The sequence below is a fragment of the Chelonia mydas genome, chromosome 9 (genome assembly GCF_015237465.2).
Source record: "Chelonia mydas isolate rCheMyd1 chromosome 9, rCheMyd1.pri.v2, whole genome shotgun sequence".
NCBI classification, from domain to species: Eukaryota; Metazoa; Chordata; order Testudines; family Cheloniidae; genus Chelonia; species Chelonia mydas.
This window is the reverse complement of record NC_057855.1, coordinates 43,956,504-43,981,413: the sequence shown is the minus strand read 5'-3', so window position 1 is coordinate 43,981,413 and position 24,910 is coordinate 43,956,504. Positions and strand designations below refer to the sequence as shown.

Genomic DNA, 24,910 nt, shown 5'->3' with positions numbered 1-24,910 from the left:
GGCACTGTGCATTTAACTGTAGATGACTCTGTGTATTTTCATGGATTTCTGTTAAGTTTGCATTGGATTATAAAAAGTCATGGCCATCTCTATATTAATCTGTTTGCTATGATGTGATGTGCACATTTAATTGTAAAAACAATGAGGAGTCCGGTGGCACCTTAAAGACTAACAGATTTATTTGGGCATAAGCTTTTGGGTTTTTTACCCACAAAAGCTTATGCCCAAATAAATCTGTTAGTCTTTAAGGTGCTACCAGACTCTTAGTTGTTTTTGTGGATACAGACTAACATGGCTACCCCTCTGATATTTAATTGTAAGCATGGACCACAATCACAGTTTTGCTTTTGCTCTTATTGCAATGGATCACTGGCTCATTTGTGCAACAGAAAACGCCCCAACTCAAGTGAAAAACAAAGAAGCCAAAATTTGATTCAAGTGAAGCACTGCTGCCACATACATTGGTATAGGTACTTCTGTGGCATGAGAGGGGGCGGGAGGGTCACAAACTACTATAGACACAAAGCAGGGGGGGCGCAATCAAATAACTTTGAGAACCACTGGTCTAGTATGTGGGATTTGTAGTGGAACTTTTTAAAAAAAATTGCAGAACACAACACACTAAAATCTTTGTCCAGTGGATGGCAAATATACAAATAGAATAATATACAAGGGATACTGCAAACAGTCAGGAATGGAGAAACCAGCTGATAAAGGGATGCATTATCTATCGGATGCCTTATTCCCAAATCATTGATTACATTTTTACTTATTGTTTTGTGGATTTAAAAGAAAAAACCCACTGAATTAGAATTGTCTAATTCAAACTATTCCACAGTGGCTCTGTTCTGCAGTAATTTTATGGTTGTAACTTTCAGTCATTAGCACTTTCATCTCAAGTTACTCTGCTGGGAACACCCTTTGTATTGTATAAGCATTTAGTCATTAAAGGTTAGCTAACCTTTGTAAAAATTACATTGGTTTGCTGAGCAATGCCAAATTAAATTTCACATTGACAGTTTTACAGCTTTCATAATTGTTTTTTAAATTTCAAATGTATTAAAACAGTTCAATAAAATAATCCTCTACTTTTGTCGATTCTGAGCCCCATGATTAAATTTAAATGTAGCCCAAGTTGTAAATTTTATCTGTCTCCAATGTACCCAGATAACATATTTCCTATGAAATCATATAAGGGCTCTTAGCAGAAACACTGTTTTGTATGTGTGATATAGAATGTTTTTATACCGTGGTGATCTATTCAGTAAGTCAGTTTGGGGACTGTTAAAACTCATTTGGTTTAGTAAATGGTAATAGAATGGATGGAGATTACATTATAATGCCAGTTTCTTCCCCTTTGTGTCTTTTAATTGTTTTAATATTGTGATGGATATTTCAGTACTGCTGAAAACAAGGAAACTCAGCTAATTCAGGCATAGAATGAGCAGTAGCTGTGTAAGATCCCACACAGAACTCTGCCAGTATTCAGCCTGTGGTCTACAATGCCCCTCTATTCTAGTTCTAGACCTACCCATGAACAAGTAGGTGAGGGCTGTCAAATTTATTTTGTGGAGAGGCCAGATTGCACTCTTAATTATTGCCCAATGGATGGGGTACAGATTTGAACTATATACTGTTCTAGGCACAGTAGTTCTCTCACTGATGTCATTGGGAGCTTTGTACCAAGATCAAGGGTAGAATATAGCCTGTATGTAGTAATGAAAAGTTATTTGTTCAGTATCCTATTGTCATATTTAGGATCACTCAAAAGGGAAAACATGCTCACCATTAGGACAGGGCCACTTTTTTCCCTTCCCTATCCGTTTGTCCCTCTTCATTTCTCTTCCTTGCTTCACTCTGTACCTTTTTCCCTGCAGCAATTTCCACCACCTGTGGGCTGCTCTCCTACCCCTTTTCATCTGCTAAAATGATCAATAGTTAAAGCCTAATGAAGACTAAGTATTTAAAGTTAGCACCCCACTGAGCTGAATGGAGAATCAGGAAATTAACACCTCATGTCATTGTTGTAGGTTTTTACAGGATTGGGGAAAATAATACTGCTTTGGTTACACTGTTCATATTTGGAAGATTATCTTTGCACCCATAAAGGTTAGAATTTTTTTTTTTTTTTTAAAGTCTGCAGAATCTGAATGTCATGCAAACCTCAAAAATACATAGAGAAGGCTGGATGTATTATGTTCTTCTAGTTGGTTTTGCAGCCCTGCCAGGCCTTTCAGAAGCAATTGTGTTTAACTTTGAAAAAAAAAAAATTAATCAGAATTATATTTGGAAGAAATCATTTTTTCAGAAGAATGACCCAACTGATGCTGCATCTGTAAATGTTCTTCATATCTCTGCAGCTGAGACCAGAATCCTGTGTTGGGCTCTACTCCTGGTCTGGCAGTCTTCACAGTCTAGAAGAAGTGACAAACATTGCATGTGTAGTAGAAATTGTGCAGGAAATCAGGCAAGATATTTCCCCCCTCCCCAAGACCTCTGAGAAAGTTGATTTTGATACTTATGTGGGAATAATTGCAAAAAAATACAAAACAAGCACATTTCACATATGCCAAAGAATATATGTTATCATTTTTTGAGTAATCTGATCTGTTGTATCTAGGGAAGTGAGGGTTAGTCCAGTTCCTAGTGAAGTGGCATCAACAAGACAATCATCTTAATTAGTAACTTTTCTGGTAGGTCTAATAGAAAGGCCAAGGGTGAATGCACATATAGACTGAGCCCCACTTCGATGGCATTCCAAATCAAAGTTGAGCCATTATTAGTATCTAAGGGACTGTTTATCAGGAACAATAAATATTGTCTCTGTGCAATGTTTGGCTATTACATAGATAACATTGCTATGAAGGAGATCAGGATTAACACTGCCAAGTGATATCTGCACAGATTTGCTTGATTTTTTCCACTGAGTGGCTTTCTCTGTCTACACCTCATTTTATGTTAGTTTGCAATGGATTTGCAAATGCAAATCAGGACTGTTCACAGAAACAGCCAACTTTCTTTGACTATTCTGCTGTGTTTTCTTAAAAAAGATTTGACTTGGTAATTGTATTTGTTCCAGAAGCCTAATTTTAAGAGCTTCCCTTGTCCAGTCAGGGACCAAACAGTTAACATGGGATTGTGTCCAATCATAACAGCTCAAATTTGGAATGCTGAATACTCTTAAACTGCTTACAAACTACAGTCCAATAATATTCACAGGATTTCAAGTGAATAAATTTGAAAGTGTTCATACAATTTGTGAATAAGATTGGAAAAGAAAAAAGCATGATTTGCCCTGCTTTTATATATAATAAAATGGGCTAAGGACACTAAAATGCAACTATAAAACTACATCAGATTTTGTCAGTATTATCAACAATAGCACTTCTTTGTGTCCAAGTTCAGTAAAGCAATTTAAAGAGTTTTATCTCCAGGTGCTTATTTTTTTCAGATAGGAATGCTGTCTCCTATGTTGTTTATTTCTTGTGGTCTTAGGAATTGGGTCATTATTCATAACATAATTTGAAATGAATTTCTTATCAAACATAAGAGGTATAACTTTCAAGCATGAGTACAGTACCTCAAAGGCATCCTTGAGAGTGAGATTTTGGTGTCTCATCAGATAGGCAGTGCAGATTGCTGCAGATCTGCTGCAGCCATTTTTACAGTAAACTAAGCATTTTCCACCACTTCGTACTGTGTCCTCTATGGCATTGCTGCACTGTTCAAAATAGTTATACAAGTCCTCCAAAGGGTCATCAAAAACAGGAACCCGCAGGTTTCGAACTTGGTGAAGGCCTGGGAATGGCTGCTGCCTGGAGACATTAATACAGAATGTAACTCCCTCTTGAGTGAGGAGTTCTTTGTTGCAAGCTGATCTAGAATTACTGATTAGCAAAGAATCAGTGATCTTACAGAGCTGTAACATTGGCAACAAAGGGTGGAGTGTCACCATTGCCCTGTGACGCTTTCATAGGCTGCTTTCCATGAGAATCATTAAGGACTGTGGCAGAACACAAAATGATACTTAAACCCTGATTAATTGAAAGTGCAGTTTGTTTCCAACAGCACTTTGGCTTGTTTCTGCTGTCCTGTGCCTTAGCCATCTGTGCTGTGCTATATTTATTCTACACTTACTGTACCAGAACTAAAGGATTCCTTCAGGTCCTAGTGCCCTCTTTAGTGGCATAGAAACATTTGAGAAACTAAATCACATAGCAGAGCCCATAGAGCAATCTTAGAACAGCTTAGAAATTTGAATAGCACCAATTCCTTCAACAATTTTGTAGTTTCTTAACACAAAAATAAATTAATCTGCCCCAGGACTCCTGCTTATTCAGAAAGTAATACTACTGTAACCCCTGAAATATTGACCAGGTAGGAATAAAATGAACTCAAAGCAAATAGAATATATTGCACCAAGTCTGGAGCAGTGGATTGTTTTTAGGAGCTTGGAGTATTTTGTAAAATGCTAATGTTAATAGAAAACAGCACCCCCATTTTGCTGAGCACAGCTTTCTGAAGCTTGCAGAATGTTTGGGGGATGAAAGTTTTCAATAATTCTGCACTTTATGGATAAAAAGTGAGCAAAGAAATGATATAAAGATATTGATTATTATGTCACAGGGTGAGACGCACCCCTGCAGTGCCTCCTACTGGTCTCTCAGAGAATTAGCTCTTCCAGCCTCCAGAGTGCCTTCTACAGGCCAGTGTCTCGCTGCCACTGGCCCCCCATGTCCCTCCCAGACCCTGGTGCCCCTTGGTAGTACCCCCACAGATCTGGGTCTCCCCCTCCCAGGGGAACCCCCACCCACTATCCCCACCTCACCTCAGTCTTTGGCTACTGCCAGTCACCATTGAGCCCCCACACACTGGGGCAGGCTACAGTGTATAAGCCAATCATCACAGGCAAGGGGGGTTTGGACTTGCCGTCTCTGCCTACCCATGGGCTGCCCCTGCAACCCCAGTACCCTGTCTTAGGCCATCTGCCAGGCCTGCAGCCTGGGGCTTTTCCAGTCTGGAGCCTCCCAGCTCCTCTAGCCTTCCCCAGTGCTGCTTCACCTCAGGTACCATGGTACGCTCCCCAGCAGCCAGGCCTGTCTCCCTCCATGGCTAGAGGAGACTATCTGCTCCTGGCCCACTGCCTTCTTATAAGGGCCAGCTGAGCCCTGATTGGGGTGTGGCCACATCTGAGCCTGCTTCCCCAAATCAGCCTGGGAACTGCTTGCTCCCAGCCACAGCCCTCTTCTGGGCTATTTTAAGGCCAGAGCCGGTGACCACCCTGCTACACACACACCCCCTCAAAACCCCCACCCCTGGGGGAAGAGGGACCTCTTGGCCCAGGCTCCCTAAAGTTGGCACTCCAGGGTCACCCCTCCAGGATCACACACCTCCTCTCGGTGGCCTCCCAGCTTTGGGCCACCTCCCGGAACTGGGCCTCTGCCTTCCGACGGGCCAGCTCCGCGGCCTCCAGCCGCGTCCGTAGGTCGGCGTCTCCCGGACTCCCCGCTTGCAGGGTCTGGGTCCACTTGGTGGCTTGTTCCTGGACCACCTGGGCCCCAACCTCTTGCTGGGCCCACTCAGTCTGAGTTTCCCCATTGGCGACCGGCTCTGCGATGGTCTGGGTCCCGACTCTCTGTTGGGTCCCCGCCATCTCCGCCTCTGTCGCCTTCTCCAAATCCAGTGCGGCCCCCTCCAGGCACCTCCATCATCCAACCCTCAACTCCTTTGAGGGGGCAGTGCCTCCTAATGTGTCCTGGGATATGGCAGCCCCAGCAGGCTCCCCGTCTCTTTGCTGCATTCGCTCCCCTTCGGTCCCTCTCAGGTCCCACCCTTCCACCAGGGTGGATCTGGACCCTCCGACTTGGGCCTGGGCATGTCCACTGCATGTGGCCCTTCTGCCCACAGGCCGGCAGCCACCTGGGTTTCCTCACCCAGAGGACTGTCCCCAGAACTTGCCCCTCTCTGTCTCCTGGGTGAGGAGCCTGGCCCCCCACCCCAGTAGGAACAATCCCTCTTGATATGCCCGCGCCTCAAACAGGCATAAATGTCTGTCCCTCGGCCACAGGCCTCCTGGCCCTGGCTCTCAGCCTCTCCACCACTCCTCTGAAACCCATTCCTGAGGAGGTTTACCAGGGTTCCCTTACCAGCTGGCCCAACTGTTCCTGGAGGGCCTCCTGCACCTCCTGGGCCTCCTGGATTCCCTGCAGGTGATCAGCCCCCTTCCGCCGGGGCCCAACCAGGGACTCCACATAGAAGACGCCCATGTACCTGGGATTACTCAACCTTGCCTGGAGACTCAGCAATGCCCCCCCAGACATGCCTGGACTTCTGTTCCCCAAGCATATGGGACTGAGGGTATAAAACAGAACACAGGGGCCCCATACTTGGCCTTTCTCCTTCCCCCACCTATGCTTCAAGAAACAAAGACACTCAGAAGAAGACAAGACTCCAACAGAGGAGACCTGCCTGGTTTAAGGGACAAACCTGTGTATTAAGAACTGCAATATCCAGTGGGGTCAGAAAAGCTGCTTAATCTAGATGTTGCCCAGTCTAATAAGGTTGAGAATTTAGACTGTGTGCATATATTTTCTTTTCTTTTGGTAACTAACGAACTCTGACTTTTTGCCTATCACTTAATATCACTTAAAATCTATCTTTTGTAGTCAATAAATTTGTTTAACTGTTTATCTTTACCAGTGAGTTTGCCTGAAGTGCGTGGCAAATCTGCTCAGGCAAATCTGCTCAAATCTGCAAAGGCTGGTGTATGTCCGCTTTCCATTGATGAAGTGGTGAACCAGTTAATAAATTTGCACTGCTCATCTTGAGCAGTGCAAGATGGCATCTTCTTGAGGTACAGTGCTGGGAGCTGGGGGGATTCGGCCGGTGCTTTTCTCTGTGTGATTCATGAGTGGCTCTGGGAGCATTCATGCAATCTAGCTGGGTGCGGGAGCTCCACATGCACTTGTGCTGAGTGGTAACAGCACCTGTAGGGGTTGCAGCTGGTCACTAGCAAGGCATTGTGAGAGACAGCCCAGGCCAGAGAGACTTAAGGGGGCACAGTGGTCCGATGGTCCCAGGCTGCACTCCAGGGATCCCATCACAGTGGCGCAATGAGCTGGGTGAAATACACAGCTTGTACTGAGCAAAATTTGCACTTCATACACTGGTGTAAAGATTTAATTTGTATAAACTTGTCTTAACTAGGCACCTCTCTTAGATTTGATGTTTGCAGAGAAGATGAATGTAGTGCCACTTGCCTTCTTGTACTGTCTGGGTCTGTAATTGTCCATGTATCCTGGGGGCGGGGGGACAAGGACTAGCACAGGGCTCATGGTGTCATTCAGCCAGGTCTCAGTGATGCAGCTTATATTGGGTGCTTTGTCACTGATGTGGTCATGGATTGTTTCTTGTTTGTTAATGGCAGATCTTGCATTGATCAATATCATCTTTAGTTCATGTTGTTTTGTGTGTTCTGCTTCCAGCCCATGCCTAGTAGTGGTCTTGTGCAGCATATAGGTGTTAGATGTCTGGAACTTGTTTCTTATGTCCATTTTTCCATTGAACTGAGATAGGTGATTATGTGGATTGTGCTAGGGAATAATCTGAGTGGAGGAAGGATTGGCTGGATATCCAGATGCCATGGGAAAGGCATGTCTATTGGATATTTTTTGGAACTGTAACCTCGTTGAGTCCTGGGAATGGGTGGACCTGAAGCAGTGTGCTCCTGGAGTATTGGTGGCATAACAGCAATGGAAATAACAGTAGTGACGATAATAATAGATAGGATTGAGGCCAGTAGAAGGAGAATGTGTGAATGGCATCATAAGAATGACCATATTGGGTCAGACCAGTGGTCCTTCTAGCCCAGTATCCTGTCTTCTAACAGTGGCCAGTGCCAGGTGCTTCAGACGGAATGAACAGAATGGGGCAATTATTGAGTGATCCATCTCCTGTCGTCCAGTCCCAGCTTCTAGCAATCAGAGTTTTAGGTCCACCCAGAAGATGGGGTTGCATCCCTGACCATCTTGGCTAGTAGCCATTGATGGATCTATCCTCCATGAACTTATCTAATTCTTTTCAGAACTCAGTTATACTTTTGGACTTTACAACATCCCCTGGCAATGAATTCCACAGATTGACTGTGCATTCTGTAAAGTAGTACTTCCTTATATTTGTTTTAAACCTGCTACATATTAGTTTCATTGGTGAGCCCTAGTTCTTGTGTTATGTGAAGGGGTAAATTATATTTCCCTGTTCACTTTTTCCACACCAGTAGTTATTTTATAGCCCTCTAACACATCCCCCCTTAATCATCTCTTTTCTAAGATGAACAGTCCCAGTTATTTTAATGGCTCCTCATATGGAAGCTGTTCCATACCGCTGATTATTTTTGTTGCCCTTCTCTGTACCTTTTCCAATTCTAATACATCTTTTTTGAGATGGAGCTACCAGAACTGTATGCAGTATTTCATTTATATCATGGCATTATGATATTTTCTGTCTTTTTATCTATCCCTTTTCTAATGGTTCCTAACATTCTGTTAGCTTTTTTGAGTCCCACTGCACATTGAGCAGATGTTTTCAGAGAACGATCCATGGTGACTCCAACATCTCTTTCTTGAGTGGTATCAGCTGATTTAGACCCCATCATTTTGTATGTAGAATTGAGATTACATTTCCCAATGTGCATTACTTTAACTTATCAACACTGAATTTCATCTGCCATTTTGTTGCCCAGTCACTTAGTTTTGTGAGATCCCTTTGTAATTCTTCACAGTTAGCTTTGGACTTAACTATCTTAAGAATTTTATATCATCTGCAAATTTTGCCACCTCACTGTTCATCCCATTTTCCAGATCATTTATGAATATGTAGAACAACACTGGTCCCAGTACAGATCCTTGAGGGACTCCACCATTTACCTATCTCCACTGTAAAAATTGACCATTTATTCCTACCCTTTGTTTCCTATCTTTTAAGCAGGTATTGATCCATGCGAGGACCTTCCCTCTTATCCCATGACTGCTTACTTTGCTTAAAAGCCTTTGTTGTGTGATGTTGTCAAAGACACTGTGAAAGTGCAAGTATGCTATATCCACAGTATCACACTTGTCCACATGTTTGTTGACTCCCTCAAAGAAATTCTACAAGGTTGGTGAGGCATGATTTCCCTTTCCAAAAGCCATGTTGACTCTTCCCCAATACATCATGTTCATCTATGTGTCCCAGTATAATTCGGTTCTCTACTATAGTTTCAACCAATTTGCCTGGTACTGAAGTTAGGCTCGCCTCTGGAGCCTTTTTTAAAACCAGTGTCACATTAGCTATCCTCCAGTCATCTGGTACAGAGGCTGAGTTAAGTGATAGCTTCATACCACAATGTGTAGTTCTGCAATTTCCTATCAGACATCCATTTACTTGATGTTTGTCATGACACCCTAGTGCTCTTACTTACTTTTGGAGAGAGGTGGTTTAAGTGACTTGCCCACTGGCATCACACAGGAATTCTGTGGCAGAGGCAGGATTAGAATCCAGTTCTCCAGAGCAGCATTCAACTACTTTAACCGTGAGACCTTCCTTCCCCTTCCTGCAGTCCCCTGCCTCATTCACTACTTCTGCAACAAATGAGGCAGAAGTCTTCCAGGCACAGTCTCCTTCTTTACACAGTTGTGATTCATCCTCAGAGCAAGCCCATCCCGTGCACTGAATGAGGCAGGGATCCTGTGGAAAAAATAGTATGTGATCATGTAATTAAAGACTGTATCATAATGCATACACACAAAGGGGCTGAATTCAAGTTGTACAGGCAATTTTAATACTATCATTTCCTCACTTTTGGGTGCTCCAATCTGCAGCCTTAATAATGTTCTTTTAGCTTTTGTGTGTCTAATTTCCTATTTTTTTTTAAAGCAAACTGAAAAAAACAAATTCCATCATGTGGCATCATATTGACACCACCGTGGGTCATCGGCCTGGTTGGAACATTTAGATCTACCACGCATGCTTAAAACTTATTTTTCCCAAGTCTCATTCTTGGAAATGTCTGAACTGTTTTGACTGAAGCTTTCCCAAAAAAATTCAGCCTGAGGCAGACACCTGGCATATAGAATTTTGGCCCAAATGATTAAAGTTTGGCAAAGTAATAAACAACTGAAAACAGGATCTTATAATGGGAATTGTGCAACCTTAAGAACAGATGGCACTACCAGCCCCTCCTATAGTATTTTATGATCTTTAACATTTTGTAAATAATGCCCACATATTAAGGTGATTGGTGCTCTTACACTAAATGAATCAACATAGTATGTATTGTTAATAAACTGCTTTGGGAGGAGTGAAAGGTGCAATATATTGTGGAATCCAATAGGCAGAGATATTGGTTAAAAATAAAAGAAGCAAGAATTAATATATTACAGGATAGAAGCACCAAAAAGAGTTTCTATATATTTAAATGTATGAGTTGACAAACAGAAGCCTTTAGCCGAATGAAATAAATGATTGTTTACAGAGGCAATATGTGGAATCCGTTAATCTCTTCGAACATAAGCACTTTCCTACATGACATCTGTCTAAAGCTCCAGAAACAGGAACAAGACTAAAATGATTATCTCTTTCATATATATTCAGATATTCCTTTCATTCTTTAGTGACAGCTCCTCCCCTTCACAGTCACTTATGCAACATTGACAGGGTCATTTTGAGGGAGGTGGAAATGAGATTTTAAAAAAGTTGTGGGTGCTTTTTTGTGTCATAGTTTTTGAACAATTAGGGTATACTTTGGTAATGTTTTCAAGCTTTTCTCAACAACCATGAAGGATAGAAACTTACTTTTCTATTTACACATATGCTGAAATTCTCACCTAATCACATGCCTCCAGGAACTGGGGCGTTAGGAAAAATGCCAAATATCATGAGAGTTGGCCAAACTGTCAAAAATTAACATGAGTCTGTTGTTAGAGCCTGCTTATTCTGGCTCTCTGGGCTCAGTCGTTTCTGATCATTGTTTTAGTTATTAGGCCCAGGGTACTAGGATGAGGCATGGTCTCTTATTTTGTAAAAATATTTTAAAAACAACAAATAGATGGTTCCTGTATGAACACTGGTTTGAATTCACTCTTGAAGCTCTGCTGCTATTCAAACACAGCTCTCACTCCACTCTTTTTTAAGTCAACAGAGCCACCTTGAGTAAATTTTAATCTTTTTGGAACATGGAGATTGTTGGATTGAGGTTCATTTACTCAACTGATGGGTCTAATAAATATTTATTAAGACAAAACTCATTTTACTCAGATCAGTTACTCAGAAGTGGGAAGCTCATCAGGACGATCTCATCACAGTTACTGCCAGCACCGGACAATACAGCTTCAGCTTCCTTTTGTTACACAAAACTTATAAATATATTTTTGTTATCTTTTCTTATACATATGTATTCGTCTCTGATTTCCATGTTAACTCTTCTACCCCATCAATACCGGTTTAGTGTTAGTTCAAACTGGTCTGTTCTAGCTTTTTAGTTACTTTATCATTTTTTTGTTCTCACAAACATGATTACTCTGCAGTTTCTGACACATGCAGAACACTAAACATGATTATTCTGCAATTGCTTACACATACACAGTTCTGCATATGCTTATGCTGTTAAATGTTATCAGAACAGACTCTTAAAATCTGCAGCATGCTTCTGTCAGGTCTAAGTTTGCCTTCGCTCCCAACACTCCCCACCTTGAAGAAGCTGTGGAATCCTTTCTAGGTTGTCATCAAAGCCTGTATTTCAGATACATCTCTTCTTTCCCAACTGCCTGACCAACCTCCTAACCTTCCAAATAAATACACTTAACACCACTACGAGTATGGCTTGGACAATAACAAAGCCCATTGATACCATGAACGGTCCCCAATGTTGTACACTAACTTCCACCATGTGGCATTTCCCAGTGTATCTTTGTCACTTTGAATACTTCGACTCCCCTGTCCCAAGGTCAAGAAATGTTCTGGACATCTGCTCATTAAGGCCTGCACATTTAAACGTAATGGTGGTATGACTTGGCCTAACTGTAGCACAGAATCTAGGGCAGCGCCAATCAGAGGGGCATCAGCTGATACATTGTGGACCTCATGCTGGGGAACTGGAAAAATTACCTTTTCCTTTAGTCAAGTAACCTTTCTTGGAACTAAGCAGAACACTGGCCAGTCATAATAATATGTTTGTGTTCCATACTGGAAGTGTCCAATCCAAGAGATTACACAATATTTGCCTTATCCAGCCCTTGAAACCTTGGCTTGACCTTATTCCTATTGCCTCAGCTGTACCGTGCTATTTCAGGTCTCTTCATCTTAGGGGAACACACATGCTGGCAATGCACTTTGGAGTACATCACAATGATATAACGAGGTAGTATGCCTCTTGGAACAACATGAGGTATCTGGAGCTTTCCAGACTTCCCTTCCCTACCAGAATCTGAGGATGAGTGGCATATATACCTTTAAGATGTAACCTGCCATGATAGGTTCCTGTGTACTATGGACTGAGGCGTGTGGGCATTGGTACTGCTAGTACCATAGGAAGGATCCATGTTTCATCAAGCTTCCCCTTTTCTCAGCATAATAGATCCTTTAGTAGTGCCTACCAACCCAACATCGATCTACTTCTTTTATTTTTTTCCCAATTGTTCTAGCATCTTATTTGTTATGAACCTAGGCACTTTCCCACCTGAATTTCCTTTAGTCCTGCCTGTAGGTCCTGTATTAGGAAGTTGCTAATTGATACATTAGGATGGTTGATGATTTTTCCCATTTCATTGATTGCTGCTTCCATTTCCCTAAACCTGTTATCCTAGCATCCTGAACATCCTTTAAATCCTCCCCTACATGCTCATTCTGTTGTTTGTTTTACTTTGTTACCAGGTTTTGTAATTGAACTCTCATTTTGTGATTTTTCTTCCCACAATACTGTGATATCCATATGAGTCCATGCTGAAGTTCTCGATGCCCCAACTCCTAATACTGTTCTTATACCTTTATCTCTCTTCCCTGACTCTTTCCCTTCTCAGGCAACCAGATTTCCCACAATTCCATCCCATCTATTGACTGTCTGAAATTTTGCACCCCTTTTGCTATCAATTGCATTTAGAAGTGCATAACATTTTGCACGACAGAGCTGGTAATATAAAATTGGTTAAATTCAATGCTACAGGTATCATTTGAAATTTTGCACCCCTTTTGCTATCAATTGCATTTAGAAGCGCATAACATTTTGCATGACAGAGCTGGTAATATAAAATTGGTTAAATTCAATGCTACAGGTATCATTTGGTACTGTACATTGTTATACATAATCTCATGTTCACGATTTATCACTAGTCCATTGCCAGGTCCTGCTTCTGTTTCTGGACATGGTTTACCATCTTGCTTCAATTCCAGAGTAGGAAGCATTGTTACTCTAGTATGTTCAGGAGTGGTAGTGGTACTCTGCCAGTCCTTAATCACATTCAGAGAGAAGGTCAAAGTCTCAATCATTTTCCTGGCATGGTAGGTGGATTCATGGGCAGTAGTTCGATGATCTGCTAAAGTAACTGTAATATTTCCAGCATGTGTTAGCTGCATGCTATAAATGGTTAGGTTAGCCATTACCATCCCATTTAAACACACAGCCTCTTTTAGGTCCCACAGTCCAAGTCCCAGCTCCTGCGAGTTGCTTGTGCTGCAGGATCCTCCACCTTAGCTGCAGTTCAGTCAGTACCAGAACACTATAGGTTTTCCTGCATGATTACCTAGGAATCATAAGGCTAGGGTGGCAGTTTCCCTCATGTACTATCACTGTCTTGTTCCTCTGCTGTATCCCGAATCCCACGGACCCCAACACAGTGTATATTATGCCTCTTATGGTGATCAACGCCTGAAACAAAAGAAATAGTCTCCTTTCCTCTTTTTACATCAGTAGATTCACTTCTGTCCTTTGCTCCACATGGTTTCAGCTGCATAGCGTGCAACCATTGATTCACCACCCCTTTTTCATCCTATACCCAAAACAGGTATACTGATGGACTAGTCTTGTCCATTGTATATTAGGGATCCTCCCAACTGGCTTTTGGAAAGAGCTGGTTAACTGAGACATACGACACAAGTTCCTGATTTCCCACTTCATACTCCTTTATCAGAAGCTTGGCCATCAAAATATCTTTTAATTTTTCATTGGACTTCCTCTGTATTAAGCAGCTTATATTTCTAAACTGAAATTTAATTTTTATATTTCAGCTTTTAATAAATTTTTCATAAGTGAGAACTTTTTTTTGGCTTAGGCTCTATTAGCTGTTGTATTTTAGCAAGGTTCGGTTTTACTGCTGATTTGATTTCTTTATTCTTTTCTGAGTCTCAGCCAACTTAGATATCGGTACTCCTACTTTAAATGAAACTTCTGATGTCCGTGAATGTTTGACAGATGATTCACTACTTTCCTTTGCAGACCTCCCTGGAGCTGGAAAAAGATGCTTTTATTGTTATGATTTGTTCTTCCAAACCTTGAGTAGTTTTGTTTCTCTCCCCATCTTAAATTCCAAAATTTTGGACAAAAGGATGTGTTTCACTACTCATAGTAGTGAAACACATATAGTAGTAACTTTTTAGTGGAAATTTTTCCCTTTCTTCTAATAGCAAATGAAGTAATATGATTTTGACTTATACTTAATGCTCTGCTCAGTAATAAAAACAATTTGATTTCTGAATGAAGTAATTGCTAATTGTACATTGAAACTGCATCTTATATAGTAAGTCTATCTCAGATATTTACAGGGTGCCTCTCACCTTGATATTTAATGCAGATCTAATGGTTTTAGATTATTACCGGTTTGCTGGTCTCTTCTCCTGATAGACTCACTCTTATGGATTTCCATCATGAACTTTGACTCTGGAGATTATAGCTTTTTACAAAGTAATTCCAAGTGGAATGTCAGAGATTCATTTTGGGATTGTAAACTTTTATAGAGAATAAAAAAGGGATTATTAATGTACAATGTTATAAACTCAAGTACTCTTTCAAAGCAGTTCACCAACCTGGAACTGTTCTTACATTTGAATTGGCTCCCCACCCCACACCCTGCATTTAAAAAAAATATCTTTTCCCCCACAAGCTCTTGTCCACAATTAAGACTGAAGGAGAAATTTTACTGGCCTTACTCTTGTGAGCAATCTCCCCACCTTCAGTAGCAGTACTCTTGTAACTTAAACAGGATTTAACCTAAATTAATTAGTAGGATTGTTTATTACTAGTTGAAAATCTAATGCTGTGAGTTTTCTTTAAAAAATGGCCCGTGTTAACCTAATAATGACATCACACTAAGGATAGACCACATGCATGCTGAGTAACTATGACCTCTCCTTGCCCTACTAAGGAATCATGTATGGTTTCCTAGCAACCTAAGAATTTGAGGCTTTACTTTCTAGTCTGCAGTTGCAAGAGAATCTGGGAGGCGGCACTGTTATCTACAGACTCAACAGAGAGAGCAAAAGCAGCAGCAGATAGAGGTTTTCTCTCTCCACCTGCCCTTTGTTACCTGAAGGAGAAGGTGTTACACTTTTCATTTTTTGTCATGCTCTCTGCTCCCAAATCTTGGCCTGGAGAACCAACGGCTATGTCTGGAATGCCCCTTCATGCCCTCCCAGAAGGTAGAGCATGGGGTGCGTGGTTTCCTGCTTTCTGAGAACTCAGGAAGTTGAATGGGGCAGCAGGGGTTAAAAAGAGGGCTCCAGTTTTCTAGAGATGGCACTGATAAGCCAGAGCGAGAGGCATTTGGGAATAAGCCGGGGAATAGAAAACTTTTTCATGTGGGCGTGAAGTTAAAAATAATAAAATAATGGCTGCTGAATATTCCTTCAGTGCGTAGTTTTGTGCCATCATTAAATCTGTCCATCCCCCTAGTAGTGTAATAAATGAACTTCTGTTCCAAACTTCCCCGCACCGGGGAAGCGCCGCTCCCCTCGCAGCACTGGCGGGCCCGGCCAGCGGCCAGCACTGGGTGGGGGCGGGGCTTGCTGGGCCGGGGGGGGCCAATGGCAAGCAAGGGAGAGGCCAGTTTCACAAACACACACCTGGGTCTCCATGGAAACCCGGACTCTGGCACAGTCCATGTGGACTCGGGAGACTGGGGGGGTTGGAGCGCCCTGTGCTGGAGCCGGCGGGCGGCGGCTAGTAGCTCGGTATCCCCCGCCGCGCTGGGGCTAATGCTGGACTCGCCGCTCCTCCCCGCGGGACCGCTGCTCCCTCGCGCCCCCGCCCCAGCAGTGGTCGGGCCCGCGGCGCTGGCCGGGGCTGCGCTGGGACGGGCTGATGGAGCCACCTGCCGCTGCTGGGTGGGTGTCGGGGGGAGCTCGGGGTTTCCTGTGCCCAGGCCTGCAGCTTGGGCGAAGGGCAGAGAGCGCAGAGTGTGTGTGTTGTGTGAAGTACTTGTGCGTGCCGGGGCTTGGAGTGTGTGTGTGTGCACAAGCGTGTGGGAATGGACATGTGAAGTACTTGTGTGTGCGCAGGGACTTGGAGTTTTCGTGTGCCCACGCGTGGGAGCGTGCATGTGTGTCCAGGAGCGCGGAATCCATGCATACACATGAATGCACGTGAAGTACGTGTGTATGGCAGGGTTGGGGTGTTTGTGTGTGTGCGTGCACGTAGGTGGTAGAGAATGTGTGTGCAGGAGCTTGGAATGTGTGCATGGGCTTGGAGAGCATATACATGGGGAAGTGCAGTTGTATACAGGGATTCCAAGTGTGTGTGTACATATGTGGGATGTGTGAAGTATGTGTGTATGCAGGGATTGGGGTGCTTGTGTGTTCACATGCATGTGTCAGAGGGTGTGCAGGAACTTTGAGTCTGTGTACATGCATGTGCCATGCTCCATGCATAGGTAGGGTTACCAACTTTGGTTGGATGAATTCCTGGAGGTTTCATCATATGACATTATCTTTAATTAAAGATTAATTTTAATTCCTGGAGACTTCAGGAGAATCCTGGAGGGTTTGCAACCCTATGCATGGGGTGTGTGAAGTGCATGTGTTCAGGGGTGTGATGCCTGCCAGTAGGACGGTACCCTGGGGTGTGATGTGAAAGTGGGATTGTACATGTGAGGGTGTTGGGTATGTCATGATGTACGTGAGAGTTTGTATGTGTATGTGTTGGGGGGGGGAGAATATACACATAGTATTTCGGTTTGTCGGTGGCAGGTGTTAATGATGAATGTGTTCTAAAAGTGCATTGTCAAAGGAATCTGCATTTCTTATATTCTTAGAGCTTGTTTGACTGTATGTGTTTGGGATGGGAGCCATGCTTCACCAGTTGCAATGGGGTTTGTGAGAAGTGTATACCTTCAGCTCTGTGTTGCTTTTACTTTGGTACTAAATTGAAATGGTTATCCAAAGTACTTACTCGTTTGTCATCACTTTCATACATATCTCCTATGTTTGATTAACTCATTTATATTAACAAGAAGACCTATTCTTCTCGTTCTATAAAATGGCCCATTATAGAGGTGCAGCCTATTTAGTCTGGACTTCTGGAATAATATTTTTCCTCTGCCTTCAGTGTGTTCCTTGATTTTATATACCATCAGTATTAGGTATTGCGCAGTAAACAGTGTGTGTTTGGAATGGTTATATTGGAGTTAGATTTTTTTATTCTGTGTGAAGCAAAATAGTTGCAGCTTCATATGGTGTTAGTCTGGGACTCTGATTTGAATTTTGTGTCTCTTCTGAGTGTAGTTTCAGGCTGATCAAAGAAGATACAGAAGGTGATTATGAACAAGGTTCTAGTCTGATCAGAGAAGAAGAATCAGAAGATGATGTTGAACAAGGTTCCAGTCTCTTGGATGAAGAAGAAGAATCTCAGATGCAAGAAGATGGTGAACAGTTAGTGAAACTGACTGAAGATGACATTAGCAGTAATAGGATCATACTTACAAGTGGCATTCAGGAATGGCCAGATGGTTCCAGTTACAAAGGGGAATTTGGGTTTGATCTAAAGCTTGGTTATGGAGAATTCTCATGGGTCAATGGTGAGGTAAACTGGTTTATTCTATTTAAAATTTACATTAAGTGCATGTCTATCTGATGGCAGGTTTGATTTGTACATAATGATGTTAAGGAAGACACATTGGTAAGTTTCTCACTCTTCAAATCAATATACAAAGGTGTAATAAATAAATAAGTCTCTGCCTGACAAATAGGATGTATATTTTTGCCTTTTACAAATGCTGCATATATGGTGCACAACACAGTATGCTGAAAGTTCAGCAAGCACTACTCCTCATGCTAAAACTGGGAGTTCTGTTAAAGTTATTAACATAAAATAGGTTTCAGAATAGCAGCCGTGTTAGTCTGTATCCACAAAAAGAAAATGAGTACTTGTGGCACCTCAGAGACTAACAAATTTATTTGAGCATAAGATGAAGTGAGCTGTAGCTCACGAAAGCATATGCTCAAATAAATTTGTTAGTCTCTAAGGTGCCACAAGTACTCCTTTTCTTTTAACATAAAATAGGTATGTCAGTATCTCCTATTGGAAGCCACTGTGTTGCCAAATAGTTACAGAATGAAACATTAACTGCGTGGGATCCAAATATCAGAAATTGTAAGCTAGTTTGCATTTGCTTTGGTGCTTGTAGTTTTAATATTGGAAGAAGAGCTTTTAAGGTTTAAACATTAATTCAGTTTTAAGGCAGGATGGAAATTAGTTTACAATCTGATATTCAGCCATCATTTTGTTAATGCCAATATAAGTTTGGCTAATAGTCATTTTATGTACCTGACATTACTTGTAGGCTACCATCAATGACATTTATCAAATATTATCTTATTTCTGTGCAGTATCAGCCATCTTAGTAAGAAATCAAGATTTCACTATGGTATTTCCTCCTTTGAGCGCTAGCAGTTTGATCATGCCAACGTTTCATCTTTTAGGCCTTGACTTTCATACTGTCCTTTTGCACTTTGGGCTTGAACATTCGTTCCTCTAGTTGCCCTACTGTATTCTCCTTTCATAGTCCATTCTAAAAATCCAACATCTACTTCTTTGTCTTGAATTTAATATAGGAAGTTGTGTTGTTGAGCAGTGCCTTTTTGCTATACCAGTCTGATTACTCTAAATGGGATTGAGATCATCCCATATGTTACTTTTTGCTGGAGAACTATGCTCTAAAAGTTAATACTTCTAGTCCTTTGGGAAGTTTGCTCAAATTCGTGTCTGCTATGGAGAAATATTACATTGAATAAATCCTTCTCTCACTGATACTGGCATTTTATACTTGGTCTGACTTTGTGTGACTAGAATTTCAAAACGTTTATTGTGCAGTGGATTAGTCAAACATAATCGCAAATTTACCCCTGTTATACAGTTGTAATATTCTAGACAGTCTACTTTTGCAAAACCATCTAGTGAAGAAGTATAAGGAAACATGCTACGAATACAAATGTTTACATACACTTGCATCTTTCTGATACTCTTACTTACACCGAACTAGATAGATAGATCCAGCTTTTTTTTTTTTTTTTTTTTAAATAAGCAAGAAGAGGTGAAACAGGTGCTTTACTCTCATATTTATATTTTCATTGGTGGGACATTACAACAGTCGAGAACTCTCAATGTCACACTGTTACTTCTTAGAGTGGTTCTGTCTCTCCACCTGTTGGTTAGTAATATAATAACAGTAAAAATGAAACAGGGTTCAAGGTTGCAGGTAAATCAATTTGTTCTATTACTTTTAAGGTTTAGCATGGCCTCAGTCTGAGTATCTATAGATTTATCATATTAGAAGATGGTTGCATTGTGGTGGGAAGATGCCAGGTTCACTTAGTGGTACCTGCTGAAATTGTGAAACTTATTAAAATGCCCTCAGATATTTACATCAGAAATTGCGATGGAGAAACAAGAACCATTTTTTGTTGTTGTGTGCCTAGCACAATGGGGCCCTGATCTAGGACCTGGGGCGTAGCCAGTACTGCTCTAATAAAGCAGTATTTTCTATTGGCTGAGACTGGGAACTAGGAACTCTGTGTCCTAATCATAGTTCTGTCATTGGCTTGCTGTACGGCTCTGAGTACGTCAGTTAGGTCCCTATCCTATGCTCCCGGCACACCCAGATATCCCAACAGCTTTGCTGGTAGTTTTGGATATGCACGGGCACAGGATCAGGCTGTTTGTCTCTGTGTTGGTTTCGCTGTCTGTAAATAGGTATAGTAGCATTCTTGTTATGCAAACAAGTAGTGTGAGAATGAATCATAAGATGTCTGTTTATGCTTTAAAAATGAGTGTAACACTTGCTTACCTCATGCGGATGCTGTGACAAATGATTAGCATTTGTCCATGTGTTCAAACTGTAAAGTGGTATAAATAACAATGAGAATATTTACTAAGCGCCTAATGTTACTAAAGAATGAGACATGGGAGAAGTCCCTGCAGCTTGTAGCAGAGTGGAAGGCCCAGTGAGTTGGGGGAGGGAAAGGAGGGGCCACTGTCCATGGAGATGGCTCCTGGCTCTGTAGATCTAGGGAGTCCTTTCTCCCTGTGCCTCCAGAGCCTGCATGGCTGAGAGGCTTTGCCCCTGTAACTCTGTAGGCCCACTAGTCATTTCCCTGTAAGGGGAAGCCTCATAGAAAACCCTGCAAGAGCAAACATACATTTTTCTAACCACCTGCAGGGCTAGTCTGTCCCATAAATCAAGTAATATGTGCAAGCATGTAGGTCTTGCTGTGAACTAGAGAACGGCCTGAACACTGCAACCCGTATTTTCTTTATTTTTTCTTGCAATTTTCAATATATTTTTTCCTGATAATAATACGTAAAATTTCCATGGCTGCCGGCTACTGTGTAGCTTATTGGCTATTTCAAAGCTAGTGACTTCAAATCTAGTTAAGAGTGTATTCTGTTTATATCTCTTCCCTTTGTCCAATAGATCACTACATTTTTGATGTGTAATTACATTTAATCATTTAGCAAAAAAATTAATTTTAGTTCCAATTCAGAGATATGCTGAGCACCTTGCAGAACCACTACTTTTGATTGAAGTAAAAACTAATATACAGTAATAAGTCTAATTTTAATGAAATTTTGCAAGCAGATAGATCCTGGATTGGAGTGGGGAACTCGCCTTGTTTGAACATTATCTCTTGTGCTCCATTTTTATTAATGTTAGTAATTCTCAATGTGTTTCTGTTGCACTCATTGATCAGGTGAGCTGTTCTCTTGCTAATTTAATCACTGTAATTTCCCATGGATGTAGCCTAGTGGAGGATGTGTCTATCTGCCTTATATTATAAAGGTGGTGTGTTCATACCTTGTGAAAACATAAAAATTAACATTTCTCTTTCCTTTTTTCTGTGAATATACTGAACATTATCATGGAGCTGTTGGAGTTTCTATGCAGTTAGTCATAACTTGCTATTTCTTATAAGATGGACTTTGACCCTGTTAAATTAGATGTGAAAAAGATTTCTTGAGAAATTTCTCATATATGTAGAGTTGCCAATTTTCTAATTGCACAAAACCGAACACCCTTGCCCCAACCCCTGCCCCGCCCTTCCCTGAGGCCCCACCCCTTCTCCGAGGCTCCCCTCCCTCTGCCGCTCGCTCTCCCCCACCTTCACTCACTTTTACTGGGCTGGGGCAGGGGGTTGGGATGTGGGAGGGGGTGAGGGCTCCTGCTGGGGGTGCGGGCTCTGGAGTGGGGCCGGGGATGAGGGGTTTGGGGTGTAGGAGGGGGCTCTGGGGTGGGGCTGAGGGGTTTGGAGTGTGGGAGGGGAGAGGGCTGTGGGCTCCGGGCAGCGCTTACCTCAGGTGGCTCCCGGAAGCAGCCAGCAAGTCCAGCTCCAAGGTGGATGGGCCAGGGGGCTCTGCGCTGCCCGCACCCACAGGCGCCTCCCCTGCAGCTCCCAGTGGCAGCTCCTGCATCTAGGTGCTGGACATGCTGGCCACTTCTGGGAGCTACGTGGAGCCAGGGCAGGTAGGGAGCCTGCCTCAGCCCTGCTTCACTGCCGACCAGACTTTGTGGCCTGGTCCCCAGTGCTGACCGGAGCCACCAAGGTCCCTTTTCGACTGGGTGTTCCAGTGGAAAAATAGATGCCTGGCAAACCTACATAAATGGCTGCCTGCCTGAGGAAAACTAACTTAGAAATTATTAGAAATCCCCAGACCTGAAGAAGAGCTCTGTGTAAAACTCGAAAGCTTGTCTCTCTCACCAACAGAATTTGGTCCAATAAAAGATATTACCTCACTCACCTCAGTGTCATCTGTCTAAGAATCTGTGAGATTTGTTGCACTAGATGTCTTGGAGATCAGAATATTTGATAAATCAGTGTTTTCAGGTTTTGCTGTATATGAATTAAATTAAATCTGTTAGGTTGATGACACTTCACTCCTGGGCTGTGGCCAGTGCCAAGTGACTAGAAGGCTTTGGTACCTTTCTGTACCATATCTGTGTGATCTTTTGAAGCACCAACAGGAAGGTAAATTTCTTTCTTTGAGACATTGGGCTATAAAAACTGCAGTGGCAATATGTTCCTTTAAGGAAAGAAATGTAATATTAGTAAGAACAGTTCAATACCACCTTTCCTCCAAGCACATAGCAAAGGTGTTGTTTAACATGAGACCCCCCATCCAAGTCTTGGTTGCTGCCATCCTTTTTTCTTCCACTGGCCCTAAATGTACAAAGTGAAGCCTTCCCAAAGGGCTTGGGCCCTTTTTAGAGGAATGAATTTGGGAACATTGACTTACCTATTAACCCTTTCTCTGGATCAGGGAGAGTAAAGAATGAAATCAGAGTTATAATTGTTTTCTCTTATGTTCTCTCTAGGTCCCCTCCTTGAGATCAGCCTGCAGATGCTCCGTTCCCTTTGGCCATGCAGTGCTCTTTTCCCTCTCTGCTCTTGGCAGACTCCCTGTGTTGCTCCTTCCCTGGTTGCTCTTGGACACTTCTTGTGCTTCACTGGGTCACTCCATTTTGTCAGTCTTAAATGCTCATTTTCCCCTGGCCTGTTCACTTGCTGTCTGCTGGGGTATTTCACTCTTAGCTTTGCATGGACAATTCCGTACTCTGCTCTTTTTTGGGGTCCTTGGGCTGGGTCTCACCTCCTGATTTTCAATGAATTTCACCTTTGTTTCTCTGTTGTTCCTTAGGCTGTGTTTCAGGAGAATCCCTAGCTCTTAGCTTTTTTCTCAACTCTCTTCTTTTCACTGTTCCTTTCTCTGTACAGTTGAATGCCTTCTGTAGGATTAACCACCGCAGCATAACAGAATCACTTTCACTATCTCCAGCAGAGGTAACCCAAGCCCTCTGCCCCCAAATCTGCTTCTCATTTCTCCTTTTCCTGCAGATGCTACTGTCAAAGGCAGTTTTGTACTTGGACCCTACTGCTCTGTACATAGTTCAATTAGTTCTGCAGGCCTGAAAGGTTTAGTACTTGAATATGAGGCTTTATCTGTGCTTCCTATCAGCTCCCCTTGGACATAGTTTCATCTGTGGCAATCATGAATGTTGCCCTGTAGTTTGTTCAGCAGGGGATTCTGTCAGAACAATGTAATCAGAAACCTCCACTGGGGACTCATTACCTGGGGAGAGGGGCATCTGAGGTGCACTCCTGAGTTCCTGCAACACCCGAATGGGAATATATTTAACTCGTTTCCTCTGCATTTCTGTAGAAGTTCATTTAACTGGCTTCATGTCACCAGCCTTAGAAAATGGACCTCATTCTAGTAAACAGATGCGGCTCAGACTTTGGCACTGTAAGCTTTTTCACATCATTCACCAATGTTCCTCACCCTTGACCTGCAAGGACCTTCTCAAAGACCCCATTTGGTCCTTTATCTTTCTCCTGAGAGTGCCAACAAATGTCAGTTAATGCCTGTAGTGGTGGCTCAGTGTCTTTGGTGATGCATACCTCTGTTCAGCTCCTACTGGACAGGCATCAATGATTTGTTTCATGGAGGGTAATGATTTTTAGTCTCTGTCAATTAAGGCAGGACTCAAATTGGTGACCTAGAAGTGAAGGGATCCATGTCATATTCTATTACTAATCCCCAAACTAACCAGTCATTTTGTCTGCACTATAATAATTTTACTGAGGATAGTCACAACATAGTCCACATATCAGTGGGACATTAGCAAGCCATCTGGTGCTTTGATGCACCAGAAATTGTAGAAACATCATATAGGGGAGAATGGTATGTTTTAAGGTGTTGAGCACCAAGTAATTTTATCCCCAAATTACTCAGAAAAGAGAAACAAGATATGGTAAGCCATATCTTAATGACTATCTCTCTTAATTGTCCCTTAATGATTGTCTTTGTACTACGCCTTAAGGGATGCTATGATTAAAGGTGAGCTAAATACTCAGTTATAACATTAGATAATTGGATTTAAATAGAAAACATTTGCAGATTACACCAAAGAAACTAATACCATTTAAAGTATTTAAAGACTGAACAAAGGTTTTACGTTTCATTGTGTTGAGTAACCAAGAACTTCTTAAAACAATTCCCAACTATATATGTTTTCCTTATCATTAAAAGAATTAAGACTTTCAGAATGTTTATCAAAGGAATTGGGGTCAATAAGAATATTCTAGAGTTCTTTAAATGGGTGTGTGTGTGAAATCTTAGGTTTTCCTCTTTGAAATGAGGAGGGTGAGACAAGGGGTGATAAAGAGGCTTTTGACATAGTTTTGTAGCCTTGATATACTACATGCTATGTGTCACTTTTTTCTGTTAGGTCCTAGGAAAAGACATTCTTTAAGAATGGGGAGGTGCCTGGTCTTTGAGAAGACATTCCTGGTGGTTTTTAACTTTAAACCAAATGTCTCTCAAGATTACAATCTGCAGTATCTTCACCCACTATTTGCAACCGAGAACTACTACCAAACACTGTATTCATGGCAAAAA

At 42.1% G+C, this 24,910-nt stretch overlaps 2 protein-coding genes across 9 annotated transcripts in view; one reads left to right on the top strand and one right to left on the bottom strand.

Moving 5' to 3' along the window:
• Positions 1-1,456: 1,456 nt before the first annotated feature.
• Positions 1,457-4,962, bottom strand: DUSP28 (dual specificity phosphatase 28). Of its 2 annotated transcripts, XM_043522300.1 has the most exons (3): positions 4,829-4,962; positions 3,581-3,815; positions 1,457-2,414 (listed from the first exon to the last, which is right to left on the bottom strand). In XM_043522300.1, exons 1-3 carry the CDS (start codon positions 4,855-4,857, stop codon positions 2,271-2,273), a joined length of 408 nt encoding a protein of 135 aa, XP_043378235.1. In that variant the 5' UTR covers positions 4,858-4,962; the 3' UTR covers positions 1,457-2,270. The 2 variants fall into 2 exon arrangements, with proteins under 2 accessions (XP_043378235.1, XP_007064620.2); XM_007064558.3 differs by lacking the exon at positions 4,829-4,962 and having other exon boundaries at positions 3,581-3,928.
• An 11,137-nt stretch (positions 4,963-16,099) lies between these two features.
• The window catches only part of ANKMY1 (ankyrin repeat and MYND domain containing 1), a 53,962-nt gene continuing 45,151 nt past the window's right edge, over positions 16,100-24,910 (top strand). For 6 of the 7 annotated variants that reach the window (XM_043522181.1, XM_043522180.1, XM_043522176.1 and 3 more), the window contains exons 1-2: positions 16,100-16,347; positions 17,743-18,040. In XM_043522181.1, the coding sequence (XP_043378116.1) occupies positions 16,325-16,347; positions 17,743-18,040 (321 nt within the window). In that variant the 5' untranslated portion in view covers positions 16,100-16,324. Of the gene's footprint in view, positions 16,348-16,419; positions 16,611-17,742; positions 18,041-24,910 lie in introns of those variants that run through there. The other variant, XM_043522177.1, reaches the window with a different exon arrangement.